Below are 12,485 nucleotides of genomic sequence, written 5' to 3'. Positions count from 1 at the left end.
CCTGTCATTCTAAAGATATACATGCATATTAAATGCAGTCGGCAACATAATGATGGCAGCGTCGGTTCGTGAGTACATGACAACCGATGCATTTTGTGTGTCCGGATGAACGCATCTAATTATACATTGTCACGAGTTAAGACAGAAAATAACCCGAATCCATGACTTTCCGTGAGAAATTCAAGATTTCACGATACGTGAAAATGACGCGTGCGAGTATATCTAATATGAGCCGATGCACGTAATTAATTAATCATATATATATATATATATATATATATATATATATATATATATATATATATATATATATATATATATATATATATATATATATATATATTCATTCCTCTTCGCCGGAAATGTTGTTAGCTGTTGCGATCAAGAATACAATGCAAAACCGTGAATATAATTTAAAATATTGCGGGTATTTGTGGTTATTGACATAACTGAAAAATATTTAATCTATTCATTGCTAATGCGATCTTTAGAATAACAGCTCATGATAAGACCATTGGGCGGAATTTAGCTCAGATTTTGTTCCGGTTTGATAGTCGTCTTCCAGGGCCATTTGATTAATGTAAGACATTTTGTAAAATACAAAGCGTTCGTCACCGAAAGGGTACGTTTTCCCACAACGCAGAAGAGGAACTTAGGGATTTTCTCTTTTTCTGTCGGCGTCACCAGGACTCTGCTGGCGGCCTTACAATGGGATCACGATGACAGTCATCAATGCTGAGCAAGTTACGACATCCAACATGTGCTCATGCGATTCAGTAAAACGCAACGTCACATCAACAGACGAGTCCATTAATCATAAAAAAACATGAATTTCACACAAAAATGGGTTAGAGACGTCACGTCTGTTCAGTAATAGAAGAGAGAGAGAGAGAGAGAGAGAGAGAGAGAGAGAGAGAGAGAGAGAGAGAGAGGAGAGAGAGAGGAGAGAGAGAGAGAGAGAGAGAGAGAGAGAGTTGCAAGCAATACGGACAGTCTAAAATATGAAAGTTAAACACACTCTCAGAATACCTTACTAAGCAACCTGACTTGTTAATGTCTTTCAGGTATTTTAGACAAAAAAAAGTACATAACAATTCTTCCCTTTCAAAAGAAACAAAAGATTAAAAATTCTTCATGATGTTTTATCATCAAGTGCAAGTTCTACTACTCCCAAAGCACGCGGAAACATCCACTATTCTGTTTGTCAACGCAAAGTGTATACGTCTAAAGTGAACTATTATTGTTTACGTGTCTATTTTAGTCCGGACTAAAATTCACTTGTCAACAACAACAACAGTGCAGTATATGCAAACGCTGAGTTGACAAGCTGAACACTATCTCAACATGCTTTGAGAGTCGAAAAAGAAACTGTAGTTAATATTAAGTAAAAAACACGGTAAAAGATCATCAACAGTTAAGTATAACTGTCGTCGGCTTCATTGAGTCGTGAACTATTTCGCATCAAACATCGTTCAAGTTGAACGACGAGAATTAATTTTCTAAAGCACAGAGGTTTAGCTACGCGTTTGACGAGTATGTCTGGAAGAGATTTAGTTTTGCGAATCAAGTGATCTTTCTGTCCAAGATATGAAAAACTCTCTGAAAGTACTTGTTTCATGTTTGCTCTTTAAAATAATTATGGCTTCGGTTGCAATAATTTGCATATTTACTTGAATTTTAAAATGAAACCAATCAGACAATCCATCAAGGGCAATTAGTGGCCAGTGAGTATCTTGTTGATCTTCCACACAACAACAACAACAACAACAACAACAACAACAACAGCAACAACAACAACAACAACAACAACAACAAGAACAATAACAACAACAACAAATAAATAATTTAATAGATAAATAAATTATCAGAAACAAGAAACTTTCCTATTTTCTAAAAGAAACAATAACAATTCTATTAATTCTGGCCAAAAAAGAATTATATTCTACCACTAAGCCGAGCTACGTTGAGTTCGAGACGCCCGAACCAGTGACACGTTTGAAATCAGGCCAAGCTTTACAAAGTCAGCTCGCGTAGAGTAGGGCGATTAAGATATCTTTGCTCGCAGTGTCGTAGCGTAAACTATCAAAATTTTGTGTATAGCGCCAATATCATATGTCCTCAGGTTGCTTTTATTATCTTTAAAGAATGATGACGTAGAATAATGTCCCCTGATAGGTCTGCTACACTCTGTTTATAGTTGTGAGTGAGCCATGGACAACGTTTCTAAAAGATGGCGAAGGTCAAAGGTTGAAAGGAATTTCACGTGATGGTGTCTCTAGATGAGGAGCCGGATCATAGACCACTTTTATCACGCTGTGCGCAAAGTCTACCGAGGGAAGGTCAGTAACATTTACTACGGCGCGTACGCAAACATTTCAACAATGGATTCGATTTAATTCCGTTTACGATTAATGTACACACGTGAAATCGCGTGGAAAATTTACAGGTTTCCTGTTGTAAATGCGTCTTTCTAGTTTTTCGCAATTGCAAATGACCCTACCTTTCAAACGGTTAGGATTGCTTGGCATGTCTCCAAGTGACAAAAACTCATGGCGGAAAACATTATTCTTGAGGCTTGACCTGCACTGAACAGCGTGGAACTCAAGGCGAAGTGAATTAACCACAAAACTCACTATTCAATTTGTCTGTTATATAGGAGTGATATTATTATTCCGCTTGACTGTAAATTTAAAATGGCGAGCAACTCGTAAATGTCTGTGAATGTTTTCTAGCAGAGCGAGGGAAGCTAATAAAGATGAGATGACCAGCATACTTTTTGCTGGTTGGAAAACGACCATACCCTGTGGTGCAATTTGGGTAGCATGGCTTTAACAACATTTCGGCGTTGAATCCAGAATGTGAAAATTTTATAATTTAGATTTATTTCCTTCTCCTACATGATTAGTGACCAAACAATAAAAGATGGATTATAACCTGACAGTAGGCCGATGAATTGATTGCTATGGCAAAGTCTCTCGCAAATGTGCGTCTAGCAGTAAAGATGCCAGTTACCTGCGAGTGACGCACCTTGGCAGATATGACATTAGACACCCTTTCTTCACGTTTAATGGGATAACAGTAATTTACCTGACAGGTACACTGGAAATGTCGAATGACAATTAATGGGATCTGCAGACTATAGATATACAATCGTCGGGAGAAAAATAATGACTGCTTCAAAACCTGGTTATTTGAGCATTTCTTTGGTATAACTAGTAGTTGTCATGGTGATAGCAAAAGGTACGCATTTACATGAGAAGGGAATCGCTAAATGTGTCGAACTTGAAAAGTAATGAATTTAAGGTAGACCTTGGCTTTAAGATTCATGAAATGGCTTGAAAAGAACCAGAGGTCAGCTTCATTCTCATCCTGTACTCACTGACAGTAAATTGTGCCGTGGGTGTTTAATGACACAAACCGTGTAGGAATCAAAATGTTTGTGTAGTGGCCTTCGAATAGTCAGTGCAACTCTTTTCCAGCTATTTCTACCAGAAAACTAACGTTAAAACTTCTGGAATCTGCGAAACTAAGTGTGCCAAATACATGTAAGTGGATAGCAGCACGTTTGTAGCTATGTGACTTTATGGTAGAATGCGCCTCGGGGATAGATATTCGGACACTCACATTTTTCAAATATTTTTCTGGTCCTATCGTTTTTAGAGGCTCATTTGAAGATCTTGGATTAATACTATCTTAGTTTTTTGAAATCGTAAATTTGTTTTTCTACATACAATTAACACTGTGATAGCGGCCGTTTTGACTTTCGAATATCGGTAAATCTTGAGTGCTTTGTTTCTCTGGTACCAAAATTTCCGAGTGTACGTTCCCTTATGGTCATTGGGTCGTAAGCCACCGTTTGCCGCCTTGAAAAGCTTTCACTAAGTTTCAGCGAATCACCTAAGCGCTAGCGTTAACGGAAGGAAAATTCAACTTCAGCGGTGAAGAAATCGTATAGTTCAGCAGAATTATTCCGAATAAATTCACATTTTTGTACAGGTCTTCGTTTACAGTGTCACATAATATTCCTGCGATATATATATATATATATATATATATATATATATATATATATATATATATATATATATATATATATATATTCCTGCGATATATATATATAATTATAATCTGATCATGTCAAATTTTTCCGCTTTTCAAATGGAACAGGCCTAAGATCAAAAGTCAAATCGCGTCTAATCACAGAAGGTCATTTAATAGACTGCACGTCACAGCTGTCGGACTCCTCGTTATACCGAAATATAGTGCACGATGAAACTGTGTAGGTTTAAAGGTATACTGTCACCTGTTCCAATTTTGCCACTGTTACCATGGAAAGAGAAAATCTAACCAATCACAGATTTTAAGCGGGTGGCCGCTTTTTAAAAACAGCGCCCTCACATGGGCATTTTGAATACCAAGGAACGCCCTTTGACCATATATGGGCAGATTCAGATTACAGGTGACTGTATACCTTTAAAAAACAGGTGTACAATAAAAATTTGCTATAATTACATAATTCAAACAGAGGTGACCATCTTGTAGCGAATCGTCGTTTAGTCCTAATACTGATCTCAGTCAAAGATGATTTTTACCTCATAGACTGTGCAAACGTCAAACAACCCAACCATTCACTTTCCTTCACAAAAATTCTCATGGTACCATAATAGCAGAGGTCGGCTGTGTTGCAAAATGTGCCTGATATCCCACTCACATGACTGATGAACCTGTGCTGCGACACGCCATGGCCAAAGTCAATTGATGTGCATAGTGATTCGTGAACATCCATATTTACAATTTAAATGATTTGTAACACCAAAATAAAGAATAACTTGCTCGCTCGCTCATTCGCCATCTCTGTCGCTTGCCCGCTTGCCGTCGCACTGTCTGTCTCTCGTGATGCAGGAAATATTAATTTCAAAAATCGTATATTGAATAGCAAACTGGGAATTACAACAATGACAGTGTTTATCAAATATGATACTGTACCTCCAAAGACTTGTACTATCGTACCTAGAGGTAGCATAGCCAGAACGTCAGTCTTCAAGGACGATTTTTTCTTGTAATTTGCACTCAGCTTAACAGGATCTCGTACCTGGGAAAAAACGAGCCACGTAATAGGATTACTGTGAGAAAACAAAGACCCGAAGGCTACACTTAGTATAAGATGAAGTACCAACGAGACCGATCCAAGGCATAAATCTGAATACCTTTTAAATGTGAGGTGAATTTAACCACGTAGGTGCTAGATTAGGCCGTGTAAAGAAAATTCTTTGTTTGCCGTCCTTGAATTTTTGAAAACCTCGCAGCCAGCCAGCAAAAAAAACAAACAAAAACAAAAACAAAAAAAACAAACACTAAAAAAACCCACAAAACAATAAAGATCAATCGCATAAACTTTAACTTTTCCATCGGTTTATGAGCCATAAGTATGAACAACCATCTGTTACATTACAATGCAGTGTTTCTGGTGCTTGTATAAGCACAACAAGCACAGACTGAGTTAGGTGACTGTGAGTCTGAACAAAAATTCCATAATAAACAATGGCAATAAACACTATACCACCACATAATGTACCACACAGTGTGATGGTAATCAACTGGTTGTGTTACGAAGATAGTTTGTTTGTAGGTTTATGCACTAGGTGGTCATAGGCACCAGCAAAATTATCAATTAAAATAACAAGATCTTAATTGGGAATACAAAGCATATTTGCGACAAATGCAAAAAGACGCAAATTACATATTACGAGGATGTTTACGAAGTTTTGAAGAAAACAAGAATATATTTGAATTATATTGAGAATGATGAAGGTGGTCAACAATGAAGGAACGTGAGAATTTCACGTAATGGGTTCAATTTTGCAGCGTGTCTCAGTGACATTGTATATTAATTGTGACATGTAAATTTAAGATCGAGACCTGTATTGATGTTTACGATTGGATGTATAATTTTATCTTTAATTATATCTATCGTATGATCAAAGCAAATCCTTAAAGAAAACGTTTAAAATCCCATTCTAAAATAATACGGGAAAGGGAATTCAAAGGACAAGAGAGAAAAATACAACAGACAGGGCAGGAGGACAGAACGACCAAAGCTTGTCTACCGAGAAATAAAGTCTATGTAGTACCAACGAACTCTGCCGAACATCTCGTGTAGTCAATTCAAGATTACCAGTACCCTCTCAGCAAGCCAAGACGAGCCCATGAGTGAAAAGCAGGCCAAGACGAGGTAAAAAGATAAACGATACGAAAAACTAATAGTCATAGTTGTTATGACAACCTGTACACTATGAATTTCAAAATATTGGAGTAGAACACACGTCAAAAAGGTGTTCCTTCAAAAACCTGAAAATTCCAAATATTAACTGCAAAATTTACTGAGTGTAACAAAGTATGTAGTTGTCTCTCTTTCATACAATTAGAATATTTGTAGTAAGAAGAGTGGATAGCTGAACAAATCATAACAGCTTTGAGTACAAATCGTCCTTTTTAAGTGTCAAATAATACAAGTCCCGAGCACTGTTCCTGTTGAGGTTAATGCTCCATTAGCTGTAACTTTAAAGGAAATTCTCTGAATTCTGTGTGTCTACTACTTTTTAGCAGACTTCAAATAGCGCTGATCTGTATGTCAGGTTTGTTACTAAGTATAGGTGCACGCGCGACATCGGACACCACTGCCTGAAATTCGGACAAATTTTTGTTGCATGCGCGGTTGTTGTTGCAGTTTGTAGTTTGAGCCATAAATTCATATGAATTAGTGTGACTTGCAAAGTGCAAAGTGTATATCAATTATCAAATGTCTATAAATGCACAGATATTGTTAATTTTATGTTTTATATCGGCAAAAAATTGATCATAGTTCTCTCATAGACTACCATGTATAGTAAATCAACATTTCGGTGAAATTCCAAACTCCAAGTTCTTGCACACACATCCATTCGTAACCACCCTGGAATAATTAAGTACATTAATATGACTCATAGTTTCATCATAGACTACCATGAAAATCAACATTTCCGTGAAATTCCAAAATCCAATTTCTAACGTACACATTAATTTGTAACCACCTTGGTCTAATTACGAACATTAATATGAATAATCAAGAGTACATAATTATACAGATTTACCTGTTTTTTATTGGAAAAAATTATTCATAGTTTCATAATAGATTACCATGAAAATCAACCTTTCGGAGAAATTCAAAATCCAATTTCTTGAACACACAGCCATTTGTAACCACCCTAGTATAATCAAGACATTAATATGAATAATCAGGCATACATAAATACACAGATTTACCTATTTTTGTATTGGAAAAAATGTACTGTGGCGGTGACCCTTTACCGGAGCGCGTTCGATAGACGCCACTAGCACCACTGTCTCGAGCTCGCATAAAGAAACCTGCAGAAGGTGGTCACAAACTAGGTCAACATTCCAGATCGTACAATGTATCAAAATAATCGCAATCATACCAATCCATAATCCAATAACATTAGGTCAGAATTCGTAAGACAATAGTTGTAAACATAGACACAAAACAGCACAGAACAGACAGTAAATAGACGGTACACAAACAAAGTCATATTCATGAAAGAAAGATATATGGACCTCTGGCCAGAAGACCAAGAAGTGATGTCAGGTGTTTCAAAAATAGTAAGCGCATCCTGCCTCACATGTGGTACCCGCCATATATCAATCTGTAAGTCAGATAGGTAGTGGTCACTAACTAAGGCCAATGTCACCCATGCCATCAGCAATCATTTGTCGAAGAGAGATATTGTATTTATCTACCAGCTTGCGATACCTGCCAAAACAGCGTTTTCCTTCAAGTTGGTGGAGGTACTTTTGCTTTTTTCAGCGCAACTTTGTATCCTGTTTGTTACCTAAAATATCTCAAAATCAGACGGCGATACAAGAGCAACAATACATAAGGCCAAAAAAGAGAGAAAGGTTCTGGTCAGCGCGCGCGTCACTTGAACAACAGCGCGTCACCCTTTTTTTCGGTTTGTGGCCGGCGGCCGTGGCTGACACCAAACCAAAATGGCTGAAGAGAAAGAAAAAATTCTTTGGGGGCATGATCAGTGACTGCATGAACAGTATATATGTGACTATACTGAAAAAACTATAAAACTGACCCTCCTCCCTCCCTTGAGGGGAAAAAAGATAAAATAAAATAAAATAAAATGCGCGTCGCCGCACCATTTTTTAGAGAAAGACCTGACCAGAAACATTTCTTTTTTTGGCCTAACGAAAGAAATGTCCTTTTTATATTGAACATTGAGTCTGTGGCGAAGCGAGCGTAAAAATCGCTCTCGAAAAGGGTTAGCTATATCGCAGCGGTGCTAGTAGCGTCTAGATCGAAGGCGCTCGGGTCAAGGGTTGCAACCTCCACAAATGTAATATCAACCACAATTGTAATAAAATCAACCACAAATGTAATAAAATAGTCAGCCATAAATGTAACAACCCGCAACCACAAATGTAATAAACAAATTAACCATAAATGTAATAAAACTCAACCATAAATGTAATAAACTTGAACTTGCATATGTGATCATTTGTTTATCTATGCCCTGAGTAAATAATAACTTTAATAAGACTAGTGTAATGTTATTGCATACTTTCCTGAAACTAGGTTTCCTTTCCGAAACACAGAATAGAATACTTTGAGAACGCTATCAGAAAACGGTGAGGTACTGATCAAACTGTTAGCTAATGGAAGTGGAATAGCAGTTATAGACACTGATAATTACTTAATAAGGAAGCGTCAAAATAACTCGTCAACCAGTGATACCACACAAAGTTTATGACAGATGACTCAGAACAAATAACAGAGAAATATAAAACCTTATAACAGAAACTTACGACACAAAACAAATTGACGAGAACATATATTTCAATCTAGTAAAAAACAATATGAACACTACCTTGAACACAGTAGAACAAAATTAGACATCCTGGCATCCCTAGTGAAGGAACAAACTTCAAGTTGGACAACATAGGAATACAGACAATCTGTCGATTATTCCACACAATTATTCACTGAAGACGAATTTGAGGCAATTGATTAAGAAAGAAAGGCAATTTTCGAAAAAAAGGCGTTAAAGGATCGTAGTGTTATACAGTCTTCCCCACTCTGGAGTAGAGACTGCACTGACATTCAGATTACAGCTGTGTCTCGCCATGACCAATCAGTTCTGTACACAAAACAGGGAAACGTAAAATACACTTTCAAATATACAAAACACACTAAACGCAAACAATTAAGATATGAAATAATATGTGGAGTTGCTTTCCTTATTACATAGATAAATATTTAAGTGCTAATTCCTCAATTGCAACGACAAAATAGATTTATTACATTTATGGTTGACAAGTATTACATTTATGGGTGATTTTTTTATTACATATATGGTTACAATTTATTACATTTGTGGTTGGTGTTTTTATTACATTTATGGTTGATTTTTGTTACATTTATGGGCGATATTACATTTATGGGTGCAATTTATTACAATTGTGGTTGATATTACATTTGTGGAGATTATTACATTTGTGGAGGTTACAAGGGTCACCGCCACAGTTGACCCGAGCACGTTCGATAGCCGCCACTAGCACCGCTGCGATATCACAGCTAGGAAAGGGTGCACGTGAAATGTAGCCGTTTCACGTAGAAAGCGACTGCCAAACGACAAGAGAACGTGTGACATCATCAGAACATGATAAGAGCGTGAAGAAAGTGATGACGAATCCGTTCATATCCAGACTTTTAAATTACTCACATCATATCTATCCTGATCAGTGTGCGAAACTCACGCAAAATCTCGGCATTTATTAATCCGCGCAATCTGCAACATTGCGCTGCGCAATCTAAAGATTGCGCTACTTTACACATGCCTTTTCAGGTAGCGCTACCACTGACGTTGCTTGAAGTTAAGCTGACAATATCGGCGCAATACGCAACATTGCGCCAACGCAAATTCATTTACCTATCTTTGACACAGAGTAACATAGGCAGAGTGGTAACGCCTGCATGCCTTTTGTTCCATGGTCGTCTCGGTAGACTATTGGCTTTTCATATTAAAATGAGCTTCAAAGGTGTTAAACTTTTTGGAGGTTTTGTTTGTTGTTGATAATTACACGAGATTATGCGAAATATACGACGAGATGGCATCGTACTGCCAGTCGCGTAGCAACCATAGTTACTTTGTGAGCTCTCAGGCCAGAAACACTGCTTCACGCCAATCAAAACATAACACGCCAGCAGTTTCATAAACATGTCCTTCCTTAACGCACGTGTGAAAGACGGTATGAATGACCGTAAACCATTGAGTAAAACCAGACAGTATCGATAAAAGACTTTCAAATTTGGTTCAAACACACTCATTATATATTCATAAAAATATGAGAGGAATTTTTAAAACGGTAAAACTCACTTTCCTGAAGCTCGAAACACTCCCGTTTTCGCCAGCACGTCAATTCTGCTCAGCACCACACGAAAACAACAACACAAACTTTGCCGAACATACTTTCGCTTAACAATTGGCGAAAATCCGAAAATTACCGAAGGATTCATGGTCGGCACTCTTCGGAAAAGAGAGGCGAGAGCAACCTGAGGCGAGGCGAACATGGATGGGTTACGTAACCGCTTCACGCCTTAAACAATACCCGTTGCGACTCTATCTATCTTTCTCTATGTCTTTGATAAATGTGGTCCACAGGCCCACAATTTTTATTCAGCTATAAAATACTGAACTCAACACTCGACGTTTGCATGGAGCTAAACCACGACGTTGTTACGACAAACTCATAAAAGTCAGGGATAAAATTAAGAAGACCACCCCCACAGACGGTTACAGTTGCGTTTAAAATCCCCTGTGTCATCATGGTATCTCAATAGGTCATCGGGACAAATTTCGTTTCCAATAACCCAACAGTCACATTCTCCGTTAATTTGTTACTTTATGCAAATTAAAATGGAATTAAATGATGCAGAGTGCTGGTATAATGAGGTTGAACTTTTGAAAGCACTCTTAATACATCAAGGAGAACGCTTTTAAGAGAAACGGAAGTGAAATTTACGAACGCCTACTAAGAGCCTGTAGTCAGAGAAAGTGGCGACGTCTCGTCCATAAACTTGTCATCAATTTCAGGTCACACTGTAAATCTCTTTTTTTCTGAGCGGGCGACTTGTTGAATATGTGCATGACCAGATGTATTGCTCCGTACTAAATTAATACCAATGCCTTGACAATTCATTGACTGGTCACCTTGATTATCGAAATAAGCTCCATCCTGATCAGCTCTTTCTTTAGTTTCTTTGTTTTAGTTCCTCTATTCAAAAACAAGTCCACGACATTTCTCTCTAATCAAGCAAAAAAAATTATAACAGTTTTAAAATATTCCTTTTTCTTAGTAGTTTTTAGCAATTAGCATTGCTAACAACAGGGAATCATGCAAAATGTACGATTTTGTTTGTAGCACCAGCAGCAGTGTTTTATTTTCAATTGTTTAAATTATCCTCTTCACGGTGTTGTAAGACGTACAATAAAGTCAGTGGCCTATGGTAATTTTGCTACCTGGGAATCAATTAAACCCACCAATATTTCCTCACCGTCGTGTTCGCAACGGTCTTTATTCCATCTGCTCAAAAATTGTAAATTCACTGCCTGATGAATGTAATTAAAAGCTAATTAGGGAGCATTCGCTTTTTACGGGGGGGGGGGGGTCGGTGGAACTTGAGCGACAAATGAAATGTAAAAAGCGACACCGTCCAAATCAAATTTGACCCCCTCTAATTCATCATTTGTGTAAATGCGCAGTCCGTATCAATAATATCTTAGTTAATTTATAATTTCCCATTTGACCTTTGAACTTTCAAAGAATCCTTTTTCAACTTTACAAATAATCACTGGATGAAATTCCAATATCATATTGCTTTTTCAGATCTGCTCGTTCAAATATAATATTCTCGTCACGTATATTTATATCAATTGTCAAACTTTTCTACAGCACAGATTTTAACTTACTAGTTTTGTATTGTAAAAAAATATTCAAAGTTTCCTCACAGACCGCAATGTATAGAGAATCTACATTTCGGTGAAATTCCAAAATCAAATTTCTTGCTCACACATGCACCGGTAACTACCCTAGTCTGATCAAGTACATTAATATCAATAATCCAGAGTCTAGAAATACTCAGATTTAGCTAGTTTTGTATTTTAAAGAAATTATTCATAGTATTCTCATAGACTACTCATAAATTATGTATGGAGGACCAGCAACATTTCGGTGAAATTCCAAACTTTTTTTCCATAACGCCATACAAACCTTTGTAAAATTTGACCCCCTTCCAATCATTGATTATAAAATTTGACCCTCCCCCCCTAAAAACGGTTTCGTAAAAGTCAACCCCCCCTGATTTCCATGGTCCACCGACCCTGTAAAAAACGAATGCTCCTTTAGAGAGCTTCTCTTTTAAA

The 12,485-nt window shown here is 37.2% G+C and overlaps 1 protein-coding gene across 5 annotated transcripts in view; it reads right to left on the bottom strand.

The window, feature by feature from the left end:
- The window catches only part of LOC139149024 (cyclic nucleotide-gated channel rod photoreceptor subunit alpha-like), a 69,110-nt gene that overhangs the window by 20,491 nt on the left and 36,134 nt on the right, over positions 1–12,485 (bottom strand). For 4 of the 5 annotated variants that reach the window (XM_070720518.1, XM_070720519.1, XM_070720517.1 and 1 more), the window contains exon 6: positions 4,987–5,092. In XM_070720518.1, the coding sequence (XP_070576619.1) occupies positions 4,987–5,092 (106 nt within the window). The remainder of the gene's footprint in view (positions 1–4,986; positions 5,093–12,485) is intronic. The other variant, XM_070720520.1, reaches the window with a different exon arrangement.

The sequence above is a fragment of the Ptychodera flava genome, chromosome 14, assembly GCF_041260155.1.
Source record: "Ptychodera flava strain L36383 chromosome 14, AS_Pfla_20210202, whole genome shotgun sequence".
NCBI classification, from domain to species: Eukaryota; Metazoa; Hemichordata; class Enteropneusta; family Ptychoderidae; genus Ptychodera; species Ptychodera flava.
This window is presented reverse-complemented; position numbering and strand designations above follow the sequence as displayed.